General features: G+C 39.4%; 2 protein-coding genes and 1 long non-coding RNA gene across 3 annotated transcripts; 2 read left to right on the top strand and 1 right to left on the bottom strand.

The window, feature by feature from the left end:
* Position 1: 1 nt before the first annotated feature.
* Positions 2-12,720, top strand: LOC138982493 (COMM domain-containing protein 3-like). Its single transcript, XM_070355798.1, has 8 exons — positions 2-188; positions 5,155-5,266; positions 5,784-5,847; positions 7,282-7,316; positions 7,830-7,890; positions 9,287-9,343; positions 9,826-9,885; positions 11,801-12,720. The coding sequence occupies exons 1-8, from the start codon at positions 50-52 to the stop codon at positions 11,858-11,860; spliced, it is 588 nt and encodes a 195-aa protein (XP_070211899.1). The 5' UTR covers positions 2-49; the 3' UTR covers positions 11,861-12,720.
* A 105-nt stretch (positions 12,721-12,825) lies between these two features.
* Positions 12,826-16,387, bottom strand: LOC138982495 (uncharacterized). Its single transcript, XR_011460878.1, has 3 exons — positions 16,290-16,387; positions 15,591-15,797; positions 12,826-14,051 (listed from the first exon to the last, which is right to left on the bottom strand). It is a non-coding gene; the product is annotated as an uncharacterized lncRNA (long non-coding RNA).
* Positions 16,388-16,537: 150 nt separating this feature from the next.
* Positions 16,538-24,438, top strand: LOC138982488 (sperm-associated antigen 6). The gene is made up of 9 exons (XM_070355793.1): positions 16,538-16,661; positions 17,294-17,556; positions 17,985-18,168; positions 18,523-18,728; positions 20,122-20,295; positions 20,717-20,869; positions 21,134-21,325; positions 21,721-21,983; positions 23,192-24,438. Exons 1-9 carry the CDS (start codon positions 16,640-16,642, stop codon positions 23,256-23,258), a joined length of 1,524 nt encoding a protein of 507 aa, XP_070211894.1. The 5' UTR covers positions 16,538-16,639; the 3' UTR covers positions 23,259-24,438.
* Positions 24,439-24,879: the final 441 nt, after the last annotated feature.

Here is a 24,879-nt window from a genome sequence, read left to right as displayed (position 1 = left end):
TGTAACTCTCGGCGAACGTCATGTGAGGGCGGCTACGGGAGAGGAAAACATGGAGTTAGGTGCAAGTGTGGTAGAAAACTTGTGTCTGGCTGGTGATACAGCACACATACCAGACAAGTGTTTTGACCAGCTCGCGAGGAAAGCTTGCCGGGGAGTGTTATCTGAAACAGACAGAAATGCGATAGCAGGTGCTGGAATTAACTAAACGGAGATAATTCCAACATCTTTCTCTCTCTCTGAGTCTCTCTACATCTCTCTCTCTCGATCTCTCTCTCTCTCTCTCTCTCTCTCTTTCTCTCATTGACACACACACACACACACACACACACACTCACACACACACACTCACACAAACGCACCAAAGGTGGCATTTTTTCATAATTACTAATTAGCGACTATCTCTTAAAGAAGCCTTGGTTGGAATACATACATGTATATATGTACAAAGATGTTTGTAATTCTGATTTTTGAGTCACTTGAGAAAAAGTGACTCTATGTAATCGGTCAGTGTTAGTCTGTCCGGCCAGACACCACCTTAACGTTGGACTTTTCTCGGAAACTATCAAAGCGATCGGGCTCATATTTTGTTTAGTCGTGACCTCCAATGACCTCTACACTTTAACGATGGTTTCGTTGACCTTTGACCTTTTTCAAGGTCACAGGTCAGCGTCAAAGGAAAAATTAGACATTTTATATCTTTTCTCGGAAACTATCAAAGCGATCGGGCTCATATTTTGTTTAGTCGTGACCTCCAATGACCTCTACACTTTAACGATGGTTTCGTTGACCTTTGACCTTTTTCAAGGTCACAGGTCAGCGTCAAAGGAAAAATTAGACATTTTATATCTTTGACAAAGTTCATCGGATGTGATTGAAACTTTGTAGGATTATTCTTTACATCAAAGTATTTACATCTGTAGCCTTTTACGAACGTTATCAGAAAAACAAGGGAGATAACTAGCCTTTTCTGTTCGGCAACACACAACTTAACGTTGGGCTTTTCTCGGAAACTATAAAAGTGACCGGGCTCAAATTTTATGTGAACGTGACTCATTGTGTTGTGAATAGCAATTTCTTCCTGTCCATCTGATGCCTCATATAATATTCAGAACTGCGAAAGTGACTCGATCGAGCGTTTGCTCTTCTTGTTTTTCTCTGCAGTCTTCTCTCCGGGCTGGTGTAAATATTTGTTGGTCCTATTAAAGTGATGATGTCTAACAGGAAAACTGTCTCATCATCCCAAGAGCTATACAGTTAAGGTTGGGGGGTTGTAATTATGTGAGTGGGAATACCAGACTGTAATTCTCATTGTGACGCCTTTTTGCGCTAGTCATAATTTACGTCCTACCTTTCGACCCTGAGTATTTCATGCGCTTTTCCTGGAGAAACAGATTTGAAATTGAGTCGAGAGCTACATTGAGTTTGTTTTGGGTGTTGAAAAGATGACATTGGACAATTAACACTCACGAGGAATTTCTTAGAATTAGTGTTTGACTTTGAGCGTTATATTTTTCAAATTTGAATGCTGTGTTCGGTTGTCATTTCAGACCGTGATATTTTCCAACGGGCTGTGTGTTTGTTTATCAAGATATAATATATTTATATGATGTTGTGACAAAAGGTCGTGGCAAAAAGAGTAGAAAAATCAAAAATCAAAAAATATTTTTTGACACAAGTGCATTTTTATGCTGAATGTTTCATATTTTCATTACATAAAATAAAATAGGAAAAGATAGTTTGGTCAGCGGGTTCTGTAGAATAAGCATATTTTGTTAACAATCTGACAGATGTTGGTCGTGATGCTGGACATACCATTTGATTGATTTACCTCCATAAATGAAACTTCTGCAATCCAAATACCTTTTATAAATCAAAAGAAAGTACAACACCAGTGAATTACACGCAAACAATTCCAAAACCAACTTACATTATTTATTTTTTTATACATGATGTTATGTCCAACATCACGACCGACATAAACATCACGTTTCCGTTTGATGTGTTTACAAAATAAATGACAAAAGAACACTTCTGTCAGTTAAAATCAAGGATATGTAATTCCTTTTACATAAAAACACACACAAAAGAGCTCACAAACTTCAAATTACCATGATCATGGCACTTTTTGAGTCGGTTGTGATGATTAGGCGATGGACAAACTTGATGCTTGTCATTTCATTTTCAACAAAAGAGAATACAAAAAACAATTTTGGGGGGCTGTTACCTTTACTACTACAGATCTAGTATTTGCAAAAAAACATAAAGGGGACTGGAAGAGCCTTTGTTACGATGACTGTGCTTAATCTTATGGTCGGTTGTGATGACATAGCGATGGACAAACAAAATTAAACATAACACTTAAAGTTAAAACTAAAAGACAGACAACTCTTTTTCTGTCTTATTTTGCATTCTCTCTCTCTCTCTCCATATATAATACTAATAATATGCAAAACAAAACCCATAAAGAGGACTGGAAGAGCCTTTGGTTCATGGCTTAGCATGTTATCGTAGCGAACGTTCGCAAGCTCTTTCCTCTGTGCAACTCACGACAGGCCTGGAAAAAGTCATAATTAATTTGTAGCTTAAGTTAAATAAACTGAAAATGGGAAAATGCTGTAGAGTGGGAAAGCATCTTAAATGCACCTTCATCAGCGATGATCAGGACTCTGCAGTAATCTGGACTACAACATAAATTGTTTAGGCTACGTTAATTCAATATAAGTTATAAGCCCATAACTATAGCTTATGTAACTCTGTAAGCAAGCACACATACACACACACACACACACACACACATACACAGAGCCTGCACTGACAGTGACACCCAACATTTTTTTTTTTACTTAAAAGTTAAACTGAGTTTTTAGGCCATGACCTACTGGTAGGCCTGCTACAACTAGTGTAGTCTGATAATCAATTGACAACTGACCTACTTCTTTACTACTACTTTAAAAGAAGGGAAAACAGCTTACAACAACAACAAAAATTCCAAAAAATATACCAAAGAAATGTAAGGTAAGTTGGTTATGACAGTGAACATAGCAAGTTTGTCTCCTGAAAAAATCATCACAACCAACATAGCAAAGACAGTAAACTATGTGTGGATTGGAAATATTCATGCAGAAATTCATTCAGTTGCTTGTCGTCAATAATTAGCTGCTGTACAAAACATCGAACGAACATTTTCAAATTGTTTGCTTTCTCGAAACAGCCGTGAATTACATTTCGTATGTCGGTCATGTTCGGTTGTGACTTTGGACATACAAAATAATTTGTCCTCTCTCAGCTTTTTACCTATCGCACTCATTCGATGAGCGCGAACAACAAACAGAGAGCAGTGTGTCGTATTTTGATGCGCTCTGTTTCGTTTGAATAACATGCAAATTCGAAATGAGTTCAATGAAAAATTATTTCTAACAGATTGTTTGTCGGTTGTGATGTAGATGTCGGTTGTGACGTCAACTTGTAATTCAGAAAATACGGACAAACGAAGCTCTTTTACCTTCCCTTCTTCGACACGCCATTTCCAAGAAAAACAAGCCTCGGTTTGAAATCAGTTGGGAGCGATGCTATAAAAACGTACGATCGGAAGTCAACGGAGAGTGTCAGTTGTTGAAAAATTCGTGATTGCTCGGTTGTGACGTCCGGACAAATGATTCGATGCTTAGCAAATTATTCGGAATATCTCTGTCATGTTTGTAAATTTCAAATGCCCAGCGATCTCAACTAATACATTAATTCTTTTTGTGTTCTGGAAACTGCAAAAGTTCGGACCGGAGCATAGATGATACATACACACGATGTCAAAACATCGTTGTCACTTCGGACAAACATCGTCACAACCAACAACCTGAAGTTAATTTCTCCGTTTCTAATTAAATATTTTTATATAGAAGCAGGTTTGTTTACACACATATTGATTTATTATTCTTATTTCCAGATTTACAATGCAGTTTGGTTTTGAGCATTAAAAAGAGTGTTCTGGGTTGATAACAAAAGTATGAGTTCATACTTATTGGTTTCGGCGGGAAATTTTTCCGCAGTTTTTCACTTTCATCGTAGATTTAATTCACAAAGCTGTTGTTAAAACACACAATTTTATCGTAGGTATCTCTTCATCCTATTTTCAATCCAACAAACAAACACAGACACATACATGTTTTTGATAATGTTGTTTAATTGCTTACAAACACACATGGGGTCTGGAGCACGACCTTTTGTCACAACATCATATGTGTCTGTTTCAGGATTTGGATATATTAGGATTATCCTGCGGGTGAAATTTTATGATCTAGCTGGTAGGCATTGGGTTAAAGGCACAGTACGCCTCCCGTAAACCATCACAGATACTGTCAGGCTTTTACACACAGTACAAACACCCTTCCATTTGAACACTCACCGAACGGGAACATCCTAGGTGCCCTACGTGAAGAGCGAGCAATTTTCAAAGAATTAATTTTTCGGATTGAGACCATCTCAATTGGACCCATCCTGAACTCAGGTCAAAAATGAGTTACTTCCCTTCAACTGGCAATAGCCGTTGTGCGTTTTGGCGCTAGACCTAACTTTTAAAATCTAAAAAATAAATTGACAGCTTGTTACACAAACATTCTTAAATCATAAAAGAATTATTTTTTCATCAAGACAAGATCAGTACAATTCGAAGTTTTGAAAGTTTGAAAAAAGAAAAGCCAGGAAGCAGGGTCACGCAAGGTCGTGGTTTTCGCAGCAGACGACGGTTTATAGGCAGTCAAAAGCCATCGCTTGAGTTCTTATGAACCACATTCGTTTGTTTCGTGACAAGTCAGAGGTACGTAAATAATAACGTGCTATTGCAGATAAGCTCACAGCGAGCCGCATTCAAATTACAAACTGACGACTGCATTGTGAAAAAGGGAAACTGGATCACACGGGTTCACAATGGCTCAGGGGTAAGATAAACCACGCAAAAATAAATTCTTTGAAAATTGCTCGCTCTTTACGTAGGGCATCAAGGATGTTCCCGTTTGGTGAGCGTTCAAATGGAAGGGTGTTTGTACTGTGTGTAAAAGCCTGACAGTATCTGTGATGGTTTACCGGAGGCTTACTGTGCCTTTAAGTACTAAAAAAAACCATGAAGGTTTATTATTTATAGTCAGTTATTGTTGATTGCAGATGATCCGTCATTCAAAGCTGTTGACAAGGCAGTCCTGAAAGCAGCTTACAGTGGTGTGGTAGCTCTTGTTCTGGAGGCTGTAAAACATGATGCTGATGCTAACGGAATTAGGTGAGCAACCTTAGCATGCTTAGAGTGTTAGTGAATCTAGAAATAAGGAAACAAACTGTTTCTTGTCCAGATGGAACTGCATGGAAGTTATCGTTTATACCTTCTTTTGGGGAAGAAATGCAGACAAAATATCATATTAGTTGACATGGTACAAGAAGCAGAAGTCAGACAACACAATGTATATATACATTAAAAAGTTCTATGCTGGGCAAACCAGCCAGTCAGATTCTGTGCATTTTTGTTTAATCTTAGTGAGTGCAACCTTTAGATAGTTAGGCTGGATAATGAACCCGTGGTTTGCTGGTGCGTATTTGATACGGCACCGGCTTCCACACATCAGATAAGCCCGCACACCCAGGAATGTTATGTGTCATTTTGAATAGTAACGCAGAAAATGCCGCGTGGAAAAAATGAAGTTCTTCTTCAAGTTAGTTTTGTGACAGTAATTGCAGAAAGTTGTAAGCTTTTCTTGCCATTGTCATTGATGTACATGTGATGCATTTGTTTTTTCTTACAGCCATTTCCTGGAGGAATGCAAGTTTACACCTGACAGGATACAGAGTTTTAACAATATATTTTTGGTAAGTAAATTTTACAATCTGAATGGTCACACACTTTTTCTTGTTGAACTTTTGAAGTTGGGTCCAGTAATTATGAGAAACGGTCAAAATTACAATAATTTTGTGGGACGAAGAATTAACATCTGAGACAAAAATTGTAGCAGATGCTGGAGAGCACATATTCCCTACAGATGTTGGACATGGAATTCATACAGATGCCATGATTACAAGAAATTATCTAAGACACGCACAGAAGGTGATTGAGTTTATTAGGCAAAAGCAACAAACATTTTGTTTTTGATGACAAGGCAAAAGTAGGAAATTGTGCAAGCTTTGTTCCCTAGGTGTTGTCGAAGCGTATATATCCTTGTAAAGTCTGCAAAATCAAGTTTTTAAATTAATTTATTTATTTGATATCTTTTTTGAAGGGTCAATAAAAAGTTGTAGGGTCGGGAGGAAAAATTTGAGTCGGTCGGGGAATCAGAACCATTTGATTTTTTTCTTGGCCTGATTGCTATTATTCTATTAGTTCATGACTGTTAGAATACTTTTGTTAAACCTTTACTTTGAGTTTTAAACTAAAGTAATGTCCATCTTGAATCAAATTAATGTTTGCCGTGTTAATGTTATACATTTTCTCAGAATTGTAGTCCTGTTGACAGCTTGGGGTATGTAAAGCATTCATCATGTTACTCGTATTATAGGTTGTAGGCTAATTGCCCCCCAGACAACTGCCCCCCGGACAATTGCCTCCTAGGACAATTGCCCCCCATGACTTTGTGATAGTGAAGGTTGTCTTTGGAGGGAAAACAAGTCTTCTCTGAATCACTCTACACACACACATATACCACGACCCTCGTCTTGATTCTCCCTCTATGTTAAAGCATTTTGTCAAAACTTGACTGAATGTAAAAATGGGGGGGGGGGGGGGGGGTAATTATTTTGTTATGCAGCCTTTGGGGGGTAAGTTAAGTATTTTGATGTTAGTTTATCTGAATGATGATCCCTGGTTTACACACACACACAACCGCACACACACAAACATGCATGCACATACGCATGCACACAATCAAGCTCTCAATCGGAAAATACAGGATCACAATTCGTACTGTGATTAAATAAATTAAGTATGTGAACCTACCACACACATACTAACGCATGCACACACGCACGTACACACTGAAGCACGCATGCTCGCATACATGTATGCTTGGACATGCACACTAATTTGAGTAAATATTATGCAATTCAAGAGCTGAGGGGGGCAATTGTCCTCCCATGGCGGGGGGGCGGGGGGCGGTTGTTGGGGGGGCAATTGTTTGGGGGGGGGGGGGGAAATTAGCCTGCTACCGTATTAATTTTATTATACATTGATATTGTCTTTGTCAGGGTTTTTTTCTCACTATTGTGAGGTGCATGATTGTTCTCACAACACACATTTTTTTCACATTTCAGACACAAAAACCAAGTATGCAGATATTGCTTGGGAGGTATGTGTATGTTCTACTTACATTTTACTGAACCAGGGAGGTGATAAGTCCCATCCAAAATTATCAAGGGTGTTCTTTAAAATTGTTAGCTTTTTTGTATGGATGAACTGTATAAGAAAAATGAACATTCAAAGTCAAAAAGAGACAATGAGAGAAGGAATTTCTGATTTTCAACACAGGTATCTGTACAATAAGCTCCCAGTTACTTTATTTTGGTTTTGCTTGTGTGTGGGTATTTTTTTCTTTCTTCTCCAGCAACCTAAATTTTCATTGTTTAGAGTAGATTGTCTGTGTGCAGGTGTTTGTGTATGTGTGTGTGTGTGTGTGTGTGTGTGTGTGTGTGTGTGTGTGTGTATGTGTGTGTTGACACCCTCATACAGTCATGTTTTCGATCAAAAGATTGATTTTTAACTCGGGAAGATGTCACCTTTACTTTATTAAGAAATGGATTTGAAATGCGATTTTTCTTTTTACATTTGGTCAAGTTTTGATTTCTTTCTTCAATTTATGCAGTGTGGGAAGCTGCAGACCTCATATAGTGGATGTAGACTGGCGTCTTGATTATTACATTAAGGTGAGTACGTAATTAGCGATGGGCATGGACAAAATCGCTGAGAGCAAAGTGTGAAACGTTTATCGCAAATATGTTGTAGTGAGGGATGTTTCCAGAATGGATTGGTTTCCAGAACAGATTCAAAGTTAGCATGGCCGAACTATTCTTTTACAAAATCAGTGTGTTCTGTTGCATTTTGTCGCAACATTGCGACTTGTGCCCTCTCCTGCTTGTACTGCTAGCTTTCACAATATTCTAAAAGTTTTATAAGAATATAGCCTGAGATAAGACAATGGCTAAGAGAGTTTAGCAATAACATTACAAATATTAATAATACAGATCATGGGTGCAGAGGGAAGAGACGTCCTGAAAAGCAAAAAGGAAATATATGACATCTGGGGCAGAGGTCTTGTCGGTAGCGCAAATAAGTTAGGTTACGCATGGAGTTACGAACACGTAAAGCCTACATATTCCGTAGCTCCGCAAATGCGTAACTTGGTGGTCACGACGCTTGCTTAGTCGTTTGCGGAGTAACGAAATACGTAAGGAGCTAACGCTGTGGCTGTGCGCAAAGTTGTACTATTTTTAGTGAAGGGTCAAGGGGTATATCCCATGAAGTCGCGTCTAACTAGAGACGTCAAAAGCCTCGAGGAAGTCTATTAGTCTCGGCGATACGGAGAATTCTTTCTTTTTGTGTACTTTACGTCATGATGTTGTGTTTGATTACGTAATATAGTATTCGTTTTGTTCTTTATCATGTTGTCGAAGCTGGAGCTCCAAAGCACCGCGGCGGACATTTTAGTGAAGTTGAAATCCACACCTTGCTAGAAAAAAAGAAGCAAAGCAATGAGGATCTGTTCAGCAACATACGTTGACGGCTGAAGTTCCGCCGCAAAAGCATCCGAAAAATAACGTGCTGCCCGCCATGTTTTTTCGCCACATGCTGCGCAAAGGTTTACGACAGGGGGGGAGCTGTCGTAACTTTACGGTGAACGTAGCGGCGCAAGTTTCGCTACGCTCGCGTCATGCCCACCACGTTTTCATCTAACGGTGTCCATAGACTCTGCGCATATGCGTAAAACCGCTACGTAGCCGACAAGACCTCGGCCACTTGTGTTGTTAGAAGACATGAAACCAGTGTTGTTCTCATGCAGGCCTTGGTCTTCAGTCACTGATGCATACTTTTTTGACCTGACATGTTGTTATGTCTTCCTATTATTGTTCTCACCTTGGATTTACATGTAGTTTCACAACTTCTGACTTCTTACAGGGTCGTTTAGAATTAGTTTCAGAGCTTCTTTTAGTGTCAAGTGTTCTTGAATTCCCAAAGGAAAATTGTCTTACATAACTAGTCTTGTCGAATCTGTTTTGTTTTGCTGTTCCTACTTTTGTAATATTCTCTTTTGGGTGTTTTCAGAGCAACCACATGGAACGCATAAATGAAGCTGTGTACCTCATTTCTCTCAAAACAGAGGTGAGTATGCATTCAGGTTGACTGGAATTTTGGAAGGTTGGAATTTGAATTTGATTCTTGCAGCAGCTTATGGAAGAAATCACAGCTGCTTTGTAGGTTTTGACACTGATCTCGACAGTCATTGTCTCGAAAAAGAATGACTGTCTCGATTCTGTGTATAATGCCAAATTTTTGTCAAAAATACAAATAATGTATAGAATGCCTTATTTATATATGAAATAGGAAAATGACATAAGCACTGTAAATGTGTGAGATAACAGTAGATGAAAACTATGCAGAACCACTCTCCTGGCACCTATAAGGTAAGAAGCAGTGAAGAACAGGCAAATGTCAGCCTCTCTTTCTTTCTTTGTATTTTATATTTCACTAATAATCTGAATTCCCGCTAGGTGTTGGTTGTGATATACATCATAGGGGCCGGTTACGGCTGTGCAATTTTACCCAAACATTGCATGTTCATACGTCTTGCTCTTTCTTACCAGGTGCCTGGCCAGACAGAGCTTCAAGAGGTTCAGTTTTCTTGCTCACTGGAACAGCTTCAGGTATTTCTTCTTATTTATTTAACATGAATATTCATCAGGAGTTTATGCTCATGTTAATTGTCAAATGTAAAAAAAGGTAGAGTCTCACCTGACTGTACTAACAATGAGAGACATACCCATACAGGCAAATCCGGATAAGACGAAATTGAAGGGACCGAATTGTTATTGTGTCCTATCCGAAATTTCGACTTGGTCATAGTACAGTGGAACCCCTCTCTAGCGACCTTGAAAATGTTGACAAAAATGGGTCCTTATGGAGGGGGGTCCTTACAGAGGGAGGGGGCGGGGCCACAAAGAAATTCACCTCAGATTTTCTTAAAAAAAGAAAACAGAGAAGTTTGAGTTGCTGACGACCGTTTCCTCAAGCAAACTGCTTCGATTTCATGTTTGACATTGTCGATGGTGTCCTCCAGTTCTGGTGCATGTTTGAATGCAAAAAGAGTTAGTTTCTGAGCAAGCATTTCTTTACAGCAGTCCCTGCAATGATGAAGGCCCTCCGAGAAAGAGAGTGAAAAATCGGCCACCGTTCTCAGCATCGCGTATCTGTGTGTAACCTCTTTCATTGACAAGATACTCTTGTTTCCCTGCAGCCTTGACCAGTGAGTCGGTTACCTAATCTGTGAACCCTTCAGTTGTGTTGCTTTGTCAAAAGTTAGACACAGTCAACTAGTTTTGCTCTGAGTGAACAGTGCAGCTGGCCTCAATTAGCCGGTGACCGACCTCTCTGGCCACAGCACCAAACAGTACATGGCTGGGGGGAGAGAGAGGGAGAGAGAGAGGGGGGGGGGGGGGGTAGCTGGCTAAACTCAGTGGGGTGTCCGGTGTCACTGAAGTCAGCAGGAAGAGCATTGGAGAGAAATAGAGAGGTGTACTCTTCCAAACAATTTCCAAGGATCAGTTGTCAGGGCTTAGGGTAGTCAGTGAGGGAGAGTGAGAGCGGTTTGTGTACAGTCCGACTGAAGAGTGAAAAGTCACTGCCACAAGATCGGCATGCAGTCAATAAAGCCAGACAAGAAGAATGATTATGACATGCGGCTCTATCTGCTGTTTTTTTTATTCAAACTGGTTTTCAACGCTTATTCTCACAAAGCATCTGCACACGTGCCTCTGCCTCTGTGCTGTGTTTGTGTGGCTGCTTTCGTATGATGTCAGTGCATGGTGAGTGCGTTCACTGCCTTGTCACCACTTCCCCACCTTTTTCAGAATGTTTTCTTGGAGTTGGATAATTCTCCTTACTCCTCGCCCCCTCCTTACTCCTCGCCCCCTCCTAACTTCAGTTCATAATTTATTGCGTGCCGACTGGTCAGTCGGTGTGGCGTTCGTGTAGAGAAGAAGGGAATAAGGTTACACAATGCGCTAGTGTGAGACGCCAAGTTTCGTGTTTCGAGTTGCTGTAGTAATATAGAGTAAACTTTGTCTTTGGGACTGACTTTCTGTTGTGTGCTATCCGTCTTTCGACTTACGTAAGAGAAATCCCATTTCGAGCTCAGGGTACTTTGTACACATAGATAAAGAGGGATAATTCCGGACCAGAATTTCTTTGTGTGCTAAGCGAATTTTTGACTTAACCGTTTGTGAGTTAGCTGGATTTGCCTGTACTTAAATTAAAATACATAGGATCAGGCTGTCAGATTCAAAACCGGTAGACTGCTATCTTTCAAAAATCAAGATTAAGAAACACTTCAAACACATCTAGGTTCATAAACTAGTGCATGTTTTGTTTGATCTATTGTTATTTTGTTTTCCTTATTCGCAGAGACAGGCAGTTTAAGGTGATGAAAATTGTGTCAGAAAAGTCACTAGTTGACCAGTGAAAATACTGTTTCTTTGAATCATTGCCTTTGAAATGTTGTGTTTGTAGTACTGTATTACCTGATGCATTTTAACTGACTGACTGTGTGGACTTTGTCAACAGGACCTGGTTGGGAAACTAAAGGATGCCACAAAATGTTTGGAGAAACAGGCTCAGTCGTAAAACCTATTTTGGGGATCACACCAACTTCCTCTTCTGCCATTGTCAACTACTAGATATCTGAACCATATCACATATGCTTATGGTTTTTTGATCTTTACTAAGATTTATTTTTGTGTGTTCATAATAGAAAGATGGTGTACACCTCCAGAGCTGCTGAGAATTGCAAACCTTACATCAAACCTGTAGCCTATAGTCAAAATTTAAATGTCTTTGTGGTTAATGGTTATACACCATGACATGTAAAAGGCTGTTTGTTAAAACCTGCACAAAGATCAAGGAGGCCTCCGATCAAATAGATTTTCTTGGAGCATTGATGTTCAGGCAAAGGATGGAGACTTCTTTCAAAGAGAGATTAATTGTTCATGCTAGCTCTCACAAATGGCGAGAGCCGTGTTTTACCGCCATCTTAAGTGTATGTATATATATGTAAGAGCAGCAAGTATGGTGCAATATTTGTTACAGTTAATTTGCTGTTTAGACATAGAGCCACCCTGAAAAATAACCGACAGTTATGTGTTAGGTCATTTAGCTCCGATTTATTCAATTTCAGCAGTGGCTTCGTCCAATTGTCAAAAACAGCGTGGAATGCTGTTTTTATTATTTCTGTGCGTTTGTGTTTGAATTGTTGAGGAAAGAATGAAGCAAAACGAAAAATTAAAATGCTGGTAATCATTTGATTGTACAGTATGAGGGCAAACTGTGCGATTGAGTAGCAGAAAGTTTTTAACAATAGAAATACATGTAAATACATGTGGGAGATGATTGTTTTGTCTTTGTACACAAACACTGAAGTAGTGTATGTACTATGGTTGTAAGTCATTTTTGCAGCATTGTAATGTATAATAAATGTACTGGATTGACTTGGTATTTTCGTTTGTATGTTTAGATGATTGTGGTTTATGTGTGTGTATAGAAATATTGACTATAGTGCATTCACACACACATACACACATTTTACTCATTACTCAGTTTCTTCAAGTTTAATTGTAAAACCAATGTTGCAGATCAGTTTTAGCTGCTGTACATATTACTTTTTCTCTCTCTATAGTTTGGAGTCAAAACAGAATGCATGCTATTATAAATTGCTGAACATGATGAAACAGAATAACAGTAGCACATCCCACATAAAAGGCTTCACCTGAATAGGCGCACATGTTCGATATCCATAGCAATAAAATGTGTTTTCATATATTTTTGACAAAATATCCTGGAATAAAGGCTCAATGGTAGTGACTCAAGCACCAAATTTGCCACCATCATTGTGCGCCGCAGCTTCCTAGTGCAAGTTTCTTTTTTCCGCTGTACAGTATATTGATCCTGCTTCTTTCTCCTCTGTAGGTTGTCTCCAGCTTTGGGTACACACAGCTTTTTCAACCATTTTTGTAGAATCACTTTCAAAGGCAGATATGTGAAACATGAGTGCACTAAACAAAGTTCTCTTTCTTGGGGGATGTTCTGCTTCGTTGCTGTTCTCAATAGCATTCAGCTGGCATTATGGTAAAGGTGCAGTCCTTCCCATTAAAACTGTTTGGCTTGCCATCTCAAATCTGGCCAGGCTTTTACATGGGATAAGGGATAAAGAATATCCTCCCTATCTGATACATACAACAACAACAACAAACAAAACAAACAAAATTCTGGCTGCTTCCTATGCAGAGTTAGAAAGTTATGATGAATTCATTTCACAGATTGACAAATTGTCCTTTGAGAACGTATTTCATCAAAGAATGTGCTCGAGTTGCATCAAGGCTGGTTGTGAAATGTGTCCAAGTGGAGGGATGCATGTTCTTATTCCATGAAAAAGCCTGTTCAAATTTGAGTTTGTGGGTCCTATCATTATAATGGGAAGGACTGTGCCTTTAAGTTTAACTGTACATGAGCCAATGACCTTACAGCTGCAATTTTCTGAACTTGTGGGTTTCCTTTATTTTTTTTGTTCCCTTCACTATTTTCACTTTTAAATATACCTTTGAACAACACAGCCAGTTTTTTCTGTGGGCTATTTAATGGCTGCTTGAATGTGTGGCTGTTTGTGTGTTCCATCACAGAATGGCTGTTTTGAAGTCTGCTTGCAATTGCACAGCCAGTATTCTTTTGTCTCATCCACTTGAAATCGCAGGGGCATCCATTTTGGTCCAGTTTTCTTCTCAGAAACGCCCCAAAGTTGCTTGTGAGATCCATCGCACAATGGCTAAACAAGAGAAAGACAAACAGGTTGAGACACTGATGCAGCAGAACAATGTTAATTCTAGCCATAGACCAAATAGCCTGGACCGCCAACTCGTCACGTGACCCTTCGAGGTTACGACGCTCGACTTTCAGGGGCGCTTAGCGTCCGGTTTGAAGGCCAGCGATTCGAAGACAGTGAAAAGAAAGCACGCTCCAGTTATTTGTGACAATGGGAGGTGACAATGAACTGGATTTTCCAAAACTCCAAACTAAACTTTACAAAACTCATCGAAGAACATGTTCCATATGCACTTTAGCTGAGTTTATTTTAGCATTTTCAGAACTTACCTCGGCAACTTCGTCCATGTTTACAATCAACACCGGATATGACATCCCTCTGATTTCTGAAAGGCTAGTAAGCGTAGGTTCCTAAATGCGTGAGGCCGCTACCTCGTAATAGAGAGACAGAGCGGAGAGAGAGCTAGTTGGCGGTCCAGGATAAATGGTCTATGTTCTAGCGCAGTTGTAATAGAAATGATGATTCTCTATTACTCTTAGCATTACAGTCTCCCTACAATGAAAAAGGCTGAAAAACTAACAGACCAAAAAAAGTGAGGCAAGAATTTGTTTTACAATTCTCTAATTTGGTTCCCCTCGATCTTTACCCTCCCCTCCTCCCACCAACATCCTCTCTGTAACTTTTGGTGCTTTCAGTCTGACGGTGTACTGAGAATAAAAAATAATTAAGTGACATCTTTACTTTGTATATATATTTAAAAATATATGTAAATGTTAAAGGCAGAGTAAGCCTCCCGTAAACCATCACAGATACGGTCAGGCTTTTACACACAGTACAAACACCATTTCATTTAAACACTCACCAATTGAGAACATCCTAGGTGCCCTCCGTAAAGAGCGAACAATTTTCAAAGAATTTATTTTTGCGTGGTTTATCTTACCCCTGAGCCATCGTGAACCCATGTGATCCAGTTTTCCCTTTTCACAATGCAGTCGTCATAGTTAGTCATTTGAATGCGACTCGACGTGAGCTTATCTACAATAGCACGTTTTTTTTATGCACGAAACAACGGCTGTGGTTCACAAGAACTCTAGCGATGGCTTTTGACTGTTGAGAGGAACGGCGATTTGCACTGATAAACCGGCCGTCGTCTGCTACGACCCTTGCGTGACCCTGCTTCCGGGCTTTTCTTTTTTTAAACTTTCACAACTTCGAATTGTTCTGATCTTGTCTTGATGAAAAACGAATTCTTTTATGATTAAAGAATGTTTGTGTAACAAGCTGTCAATTTATTATTTAGATTTTAAAAGTTAGGTCTAGCGCAAAAACGAGGCGCCGTTGTTGTTAACGGAACAAGTCTACGAAAATAAATTCTTTGAAAATGTCTCACGCTCGACAGAAAGCAGCCAGGATGTTCCCGTTCGGTGAGCGTTCAAATGGAAGTATGCTTGTACTGTATGTAGACGCTCGGGGAGCTCTGTGATGGTTTACGGGAGGCTTACTGTGCCTTTAAAAGGGCACATTCCCCTTGATAAAACATACCTGTGACTTGCTGGTGCCACACACACACCAGGAGTAGTTCTTGTTAGCCTGGAGTTCCATGCGGAATGGCTTCTTGTCATGAATTTTACCTTTCAGAGGTTCCCCTGAATGTTCCTTGGTAAACTGGGGTGTTTCTGGGTGGCTTCGTCCTTTCTTCTTTTGAGGTTGGTCAGTTTTGAAGTCATCACTGCTGATGTTGCGAGTTTGCTGAAATAAGTATGCATATATATATGTACATTATAAGGTAAGAATAAAATGCATGATCAGTTTGCGAGATTTTTTCTTGAGCAATAGTTGTGGGTTTTTTCTTTCTTGGCGGTTGCTTGAGATATTCACGGGTCAGGGTGCAGATAGGTCTATTTTTCACATGGTGACATGGTTCTCTTTCGGAGAGGTGCATGGATGAGACAATCTCCCCATCTCTACATGCACAATCACACCAAACTTACCATTATACATTAAAGCACTGAATTTTTGTTCTCCCACCTTACATTAAGTAGCACAAGTCTTTTATGTCTCTCAACTTTCTCTTCAGTGCTTTCGCTAGCAGACGCTTTTTCCTAACAGTTTCACAGGATGACAACGGACTTCAAACATTGCATTTTGTTCGAGTAGCGTGATCGGTCTAAAGAAGTAAGACCGAATATCAAGACAACACATGTGTTGTAAGTACTACTTAGTATGTATATGTATGTATACCGTGAAATAGGAGAACGCAGGTCGAAGACAAGCCCGTGAGCCGACAACCCTTGAGGACATCGCCATGTTGCTGTGTGGAAGCAATTTATGTTTGCCCGTCGATTGGCCAATTTATTAAACCTTAAAAAACAAAATCACCACATAATTATTCAAAATTATACAAATAGGTAGGCTAGTATTAGCATTAAGATTTTACGACGAAAATATAATATACAGATTATGTTTTAGTTAAAATGTGTTTTTAGTCGTAAGTGCGGGCTAGCAGGTTACTCTCGGTCCTAGCAACGCTGTATTGGAGAAGCGAGCACAACACTTTTAGAGACTGAGCTGCAGAGAAAAGACACATCAAGATGAGTCGGCAAGTTCTTCAAGGTAAGGAAACAAACGAAACGCTTTCTATTGTTTGTATTGTTGTGATATGAATTTATTGTGTGTAAACGCGTGAACTTGCAGCAAGCATCTTAAGTTCAGAGATCGAGATGTCAGATGGTTACCAAAAGAGAATGTGCCACTCATCCAATGTATCGTGGTTTGATTCATAGCAACAGCAACATGTTAAAGCTGATTTGATAACTTGTTTCTCTGTCCTTAAGTTTTTAACACCAAATGATATCATTTATAAATATTATAAACTTCAAAATAATTTTTGGTGGAAATCAGATTATGTTTGAAGTTATTGCAGCAATACTACTACTACTTGTTTCCATCACTCTCTAACTCTAAGGTCTCTTTTCATAACAAAAGGATGCCTTGATAATTTTAAACAGTTCAAGCAAATACGAACTGAAAAGCATCCAAAATGGTTGGCAAAAATTGATGTTAATCATCCTTTTTTGTTAAATCCTTTCTTCAAAAAAGGGAAAAACTAAGTTGGCCCCCCGGCCCCCCCCCCCCCCCCCCCCCCCCCAAAAAAAAAAAAAGTATACATTTTCCTTTCAGATAAAGTTTGATTTCAGATAGAGAATTGTTCCTGATATTTACATTCTCATCGGTCTTGGTTTCAGTGTTTGAACAGTACCAAAAGTCTCGCACACAGTTTGTGCAGACAGTGGCAGAATTGGCTTCACGGCCACAGAACATTGAAACTCTGCAAAATGCTGGAGTTATGTCCCTTCTGCGTCCTTTGCTTTTGGACATCGTGCCCACAATCCAGCAGACAGCTGCCTTAGCCCTTGGACGCCTGGCCAACTACAACGATGACCTGGCTGAAGCTGTTGTGCGAGGGGACATTCTGCCTCAGCTTGTATATTCCCTGGCTGAACAGAACGTAAGAGCAGTGTAACCCCCCCCCCCCCCCCCATGCCCCCTTCTTTTCAGACCTCAAAATATCTGAGAAAATCAGGTTTTAAACAGGAGAAAGTCTTAGAATAGAGGTAAATTAAAAGAGGTTATGAATAGAAAATCTGAGAAAGGAAGTGGAAGTCTTACATTGGGGGGTGGGGGTCTTTGAAAATTGGTTTCACTGTTTACCTCATCTTGCCTATTCTGATTAGAATGTAAGTAAACCTCCAAGAAGACTGCTTAAAATTGTATATAATTTGTTTATTAAGGTGTTACTGTTATTTTTGTTTTGTATGTTTATTTTGAGGAGTGTGCATCTTTTCTATTCTAATGTGTTTCTGTTGATGTGCATTTAGTTAGCATTTATTTGCATGGACTGAAATTCTGATGTATCTTACTGTTTATTGTCTGCAGCGATTCTACAAGAAGGCAGCAGCTTTCGTCTTGCGTGCTGTGGCCAAGCACTCTCCCCAGCTGGCGCAGTCAGTTGTGGACTGTGGAGCTCTGGATGCTCTCGTCATCTGCCTGGAGGAATTTGATCCAGGGGTGAAGGAGTCTGCGGCATGGGCATTGGGATACATCGCTCGTCACAATGCAGGTAATTAAGTAAGACAGGGCTGGCAGTGTCTGCTACTATGTATAGTGCTGCTTCTAATTGCAGGGGGGCCAGGTGCATTGTTGTTTTGTTTTGTTTTGGCTTGCTTAGCTGGGCTGATTCTTGATAAATCGTTAACAGTTTGATTGAGATTTTGAGAAAAAGTTTTGGAGAGCATAATGCAGTGGAATTCAAAATGAGCAGAGTGACTTTTCTCCCATTATTTTCATTCAATGTTGATAGTTATGCATTCAAATAGTTATGTTATGGATGCCTAATTCTATGGAGATAGCAACCTAGACAACAACAACAACAACAACAAAATATTCTAGATCTGTATTGTGAATTTTTGCACAGAACTGGCCCAGGCAGTAGTGGATGCGGGAGCAGTACCCCTGCTTGTACTGTGCATCCAGGAGCCTGAGCTGTCTTTGAAAAGAATTGCTGCCTCTGCCCTCAGCGACATCTGCAAACACTCTCCTGAACTTGCTCAAACTGTGGTGGATGCTGGCGCCATCGCTCACCTGGCCCAGATGATCCTCAACCCTGACGCCAAGCTTAAGGTAAGGCTGATGAAAAATATCAAGACAAAGTAAATCTACACTAGGGTTATTCATCTGTGAGTATTTGTTTTGCTTCTTAAAGACTGTATGTTATTGTCTAAAAGTCATGTCAATGTTGTTAATTTTGAACAAATAGAGCTACGAGGCTGGGGTATTCATCTGTGAGTAATGTTTTGCTTTGCAGAGGCCGTCTGTCCTTGTCAATGTCACTGGTGTTTGTTAACTTTTTAAACAACATAGAAAATGAAGAGTTCATGTGCTAAGGGCAAATTGCAGAAGAAAATAAACAAGAGTGCATGGTGGCTTGATATATTGTAAACCTGTGCAGTTAGTGTGTGTGTGTCTGTCAGTCTGTCTGTCCAACCATCCGTCTGTCCGTCCGTCCGTCTGCCCCTTTGCCAATCTGTATGTCTTTCTATCACTTTTTACATTTAGTCAAGTTTTGACTAAATGTTTTAACATAGACGAGGAATCGAGACGAGGGTCGTGATGTAGGTATGTGTGTATGTATGTGTATACATCGATTCAGAGAAAACTACTGGACCGATCTTCATGAAATTTGACATGAGAGTTCCTGGGTATAATATCCCCGGAAGTTTTTTTCATAAATGTCTTTGATGACGTCATATCCGGCTTTTTGTAAAAGTTCAGGCCGCATTGTCACGCCCTCATTTTTCTATCAAATGGATGGAAATTTTGGTCAAGCAATCTTTGACGAAGGCCGGACTATGGTCTTGCATTTCAGCTTTGAGGGGTACACATTAATTAATGAGTTTGGTCATTAAAAATCTGAAAATTGTAATTAACATTATTTTTTTGTAAAACGTTCCAAAACTAATTTCATCTTACTCTCCATCATTTTCTGATTCCAAAAACATATAAATATGTTACATTTGGATTAAAAACCAGCTCTGAAAATTAAATATATATATATGAAAATTATGATAAACATTAAATGTCCGGAATCCCTTTAAAAACAACTTCTTCTTATTCCTTGTCGGTTCCTGGTTCCAAAAACATATAGATATGATATATGTGAATTAAAAACAAGCTCAGAAAGTTAAAAAGAACAGAGATACAGAAAAGCATGCTATCCTGCTCAGCGTAACCACTACCGCGCTATTCTTGCTAGTCAATTTCACTGCAACGAGCGGTAGACTGACGATGCTACGAGTATACGGTCTTGGTGAGAGAATGCAGTGCGTTCAGTTTCATTCTGTGAGTATGACAGCTTGACTGAATGTTGTATTTTCGCCTTACGCGACTTGTTTGTCTTCCATTTTTTGTTTCTGTGTGCACTACTGATTCTTTGCGTTTTTGACTAAATTCATAGGAGCACTTTTTGTCCATATATGTTCTAATGTGTCTAACATAATATATTTGCCTTTTCCAGCGCCAGGTGTTCTCTGCGCTGAGTCAGATCGCCAAGCACTCTGTTGACCTTGCTGAGATGGTGGTGGAAGCTGAGATTTTCCCTGCTGTTCTTACCTGCCTGAAGGACCCTGACGAGTATGTGAAGAAAAATGTTGCCACCCTGATCAGAGAAATCTCCAAACACACACCAGAGGTAAGAGCACTATATTTTTAAGCCCAATTGAGTTGAATAAATCATTTAAAAGATAAAAACAAAATGTAACAAAAGTACAAGACGCAGGGGTCGAACTCGAGGAAAGAAGTCCCGCCTTATGACCCGGAAAATACGGTAAATATAAGTGGAAAAAAAGAGAAAAATTGATGAATGTAAAATAATAAAGAACAGAACATTGTTACAAATTAAATGTTGTCCTCACTGTAACTAAGAATGAGTAACATTTTTAGAAGCATTCTTCAGAAATATATTGTCTGAGGAGTTATTTGCCCTAAGGGATAATAATAGCAGTGCACAATGTTTAAAGGGAAGGTAATTAATTGTTCTGCCTTAATTGAAATAATTATGAGAACTTGTTTGTTCACTCTGTAATTAAAAATGCTGGTGATGCTGGTTGCAGCTTGCCCAGTTGATAGTGAACGCAGGAGGAGTGGCCGCAGTGGTGGACTATGTGGGTGAGACCAGGTCCAACGTGCGACTGCCAGGAATCATGATGCTGGGATATGTGGCTGCACACTCCGAGAACCTCGCCATGGCTGTCATTGTTTCCAAGGTGAGAGAAGTCATACTGAATGCAAGAAAATTGCAGGGAAAAAACAGCGTGTCAGATAAATTGAGTGATTTTAAAAGTTTGAAAGAATTTAGGAAACATCCAGACTTGCGCATTGCAGGAATAGTTCCTGAATCTAGGTAACAAACATCCTACAGAGTTTATTCCTCACCCGAAATTTCTCTTTATTCAAAGGTGAACAAGAATTTTTGCCAGTGTAGAAGTTTATAACAGCACTGTTTACACTTTGTGTTTCTCTGTGACCAGGGTGTTGTTCAACTCGCAATCGCCTTATCAGAAGAGCCGGAGGATCACATACAGGCAGCAGCGGCCTGGGCCCTGGGGCAGATTGGACGACACACACCAGAACATGCCAAGGCCGTCGCAGTGGCCAACGTACTGCCCAAACTGCTTCAATGCTACCTGCGTGCCGATGCATCAGAAGACTTACAGACAAAGGTGTGCACTGTTTTCTACCTTACATAGACCATGACTTGTGTTGGTTCGACGATTATAATTTGAGTGAAGGAGGTGTTATGTTCAGCTCAAAAGATATTTGGGGATTGTTGTCTAGGAGGAGGAGAAAGATGGACAGAGTTGTGGGGATTAGGCCAGAATAGCCAGATAAAAAATGTTTGACAGAGTCATTGTGAAACCAATGGATCATTTATGAGATCAGTTGGTCTATCTATTCCCACATGTCTGGCACTGCAGAATTTCCCAGTCAGCATAATCGGTCATTTCGGACAGTTGTGTGGATAAAAGGTATAACCATGCAGACCTTGCCTAAACCATGGAGCTGGATGACTTATGTTCTTATAGTTTACTTATGAACGTGTCTTCTGAATTTGCAGAGCAAGAAAGCCTTGAAGAACATCCTACAGAAATGCGTCCACCTGCCTGCCCTCGAACCTCTTCTCCACGATGCACCGTCCAACATTCTCAAACATGTTGTTGGACAGTTCAGCAAAGTTCTTCCCCACGACTCCAAAGCAAGGCGACTGTTTGTTACGAGCGGCGGTCTCAAGAAAATCCAGGAAATCAAAGCTGACACAGGCACCGCATTGGCCGAATACATCAACACAATCAACAACTGCTACCCAGAGGAAATTGTCAAGTAAGTGTTACAACATGGAAGAGAAACCTATGACACTTCATTGACTTAGCGTGTCACACAGTTTCAACGCTCAAAGAAAGCACTCGTTGTTGGATAGGTCCCAAGGTGCACTCTATGTCAGATGCCCTGGCCACAACATCATGCATGCTGTCGCGACGGCTCTTGACAGCATATTATGACACGCCATGATTTGTGTTTTCATTTATAACCAAGTGTTTGTTCATTTTGCATGGCTAGAACTAGTCACATGTTTTACGTTTATCACTTTAATCTGTTAACCTTATGCAGTGCACCCATGCAACAAAGTGTAGATCCCAAATTGGTCCAGAAAGGCCCTTACGGCTCACCAATTTGGGAAAATTAGCAGGAATGTGTGATTTGTGCAGAAATTGTGTAGATCCCACGTTGGTCAGAGAAAGGCCCTCAAGGCTCACCAACTGTGAACAATTAATTTTAATTAGAGTTTCACGTGTGTATTTTTTTTAGATGGTGAACATGGACATGTACATGTACATGCTATACATGTACTTTCTTTATTTGAAATCGCCAAAAGACATCCAGGATTGATGCTTTAGAGTGACAATTATGAATGAGAGACCTCATACGTATTATTGCAACAAACATTTTATTTTTACATGTTCATTTGGAAAAGGGGAGAGGGGTGCATGAAGTTTGTAATTTGAAGTTTACAAAAGTTTGAAGTTTGTTTAGTTTATAATTTTGTGTTAAGAAAATTGGTTTAAAAATATTCTAAAGAGGGAGGTGTTGGATAGGTCGAAGTACGCCCACTTCGGCCTACCATGCAGATGACGCAAGGGAAAGAACTCCCGCTTGGTAACTGGAACTTCGGGTAATAAAGATGGCTACACCAGGTTCCTCAACTGTCTTGTCTACTTTGTAACCACGCAATACCACACTCGTTAGAAACAAGAGACTGACAGGTTGTTCAAAGAGTTAATGATCAGTACAGAGACTTGAAGATGACATCAGATTTATTTATCATTATGAAATTTGACTGGCAACAATTTTTTATTCCTGCAAGCTTAAAATATTAGCAAAACAGCAGTAGCAGATAAGTTCAAATTCGGAACTCATGTTCTTAGTAGAAGCGGCTGTTGAAAATGTGCACAATATTTTTTGTATTTGTGTGTTTGAAGATGTGAGGATACTGTATCATGATACCAATGGAAAATGCATTTTATTTGCAGGTACTACTCTCCCGGCTACTCAGATGCTCTGTTGGAGAGAGTGGAGCAGTACGCCCCCAAAGTCTGAACCAGCTGATCAGCATCATCTCATTAGCCACTTACCAACATGGCCCACACACACCAAGACTTTTCGTCACTGTTCAGGAGTCAGCTTACAATGTGATAGTGCCACATTCCTCAGAGTGCACAGCTTTTTAAACATCTACCGGCGATATCGCGATACCTTTTGAACTGTTTTTTTCCGTTACTTCAGGTGTGTGTTTAAACAGCTAATACGATAGTAATGATACTAATACATGATTTTTATAAAGCGCAGCTAGAGATCCAGGGACACCTTGCCAACGCGCTAAGGTACATGTAGAAAGAAAAAAGAACATGCATAGAAAAGTTAGCAAGTTGAAGTTATGATTTTAATGTCCACGTGTTGTTTATGAAATAAGGTATCTATATCACCTGAAGCATTATTTGAACATATGAAGGACACAATGCAAGATAAAAACCTTTTCGTTGAAAGATATAGTCCCTTCATCGCTTGAAGAACCTTTTGAACATCACTTGCAAAACCTGTTGAGAAAAGCACTGCACCAGCACAGTTATAACCAAAGAAATCTGCTCACGCGTGATGGAAACCTAAAATAAAAGTCGGTACAAGAGACTGTTACTGTTTCTCTTTAGTAAAATGTACATAATTTGTCATTTTTTGTTTTTTCTTCATTTTTGGCAAGAAAAAACTGCTTATTTTGACAGACTTAATAATAATAATAATAAATGACCATTTATATAGCGCAACATCATAACTTTACAATTATGCTCTTTGCGCTTGACACATTTAAAATTAGAACACAGTTATACAAGCATTTACATCTACATGTACATTCATAGTCAGCAACGCTTAATTAAAAGCATACACCATCAAACATACATTACATATGATATGTAATACATGACTTGAATGATATGTACTTAATTGTTTGATGAAAGTAGCAGCAAAGAAAACTCCAAGGTGGATAAGACTAAACTGTACCCTATATGTATGTGCAGTGCCCTTGTGAAACCAAATCCATAAAAAGGTTATCTATGAATTTTATTTAAAGGAAAAAAACCAAGAAGACAATAATAATACCTATGCTCACAACACACTTTACACGAGCAGCATTTTTCTTGCTTTACAACCAATAATTGTGATATTCTTTGGTTTTAATTTACTTTACAATTGAATAATTGAATAAAATGAGATCAGAGTATTATATTATGTGCATTTCTTTTGTTCTGTAAAGATTCAGAAGGTGACTTCTTGTTCAGTCAGTAACTTGTGTGTTATAGAGAGAGAGAGAGAGAGAGAGAGAACAAGAACAAGAACAAGAACAATTCTTTATTTTACGAGGGTAATAGAGTAAGCAGTGATCTGCTTTTTTACATCTGGCCCTCGCCCTAAAGAGGGACTAGTCTAAAATTGCAAAAGAATAAGCAAGTAAAGAAAACAAACTACTGCTACATGATTATAATAGAAATGAAAGTAAGAACATATCATCAATTTACATACAATACATTGCTTAAATGAACAAGAGGCGAAGCCTTCAAGGCTCACGTAAGAAATCGACAAACAGTAACACAAACTCAATCACTCTGTCACACACACACACACACACACACACAGAAAGAGCATAGGTGAAACTGTGCAAGAAAGC

This window comes from Littorina saxatilis, linkage group LG12, assembly GCF_037325665.1.
Source record: "Littorina saxatilis isolate snail1 linkage group LG12, US_GU_Lsax_2.0, whole genome shotgun sequence".
NCBI classification, from domain to species: Eukaryota; Metazoa; Mollusca; class Gastropoda; order Littorinimorpha; family Littorinidae; genus Littorina; species Littorina saxatilis.
This window is presented reverse-complemented; position numbering and strand designations above follow the sequence as displayed.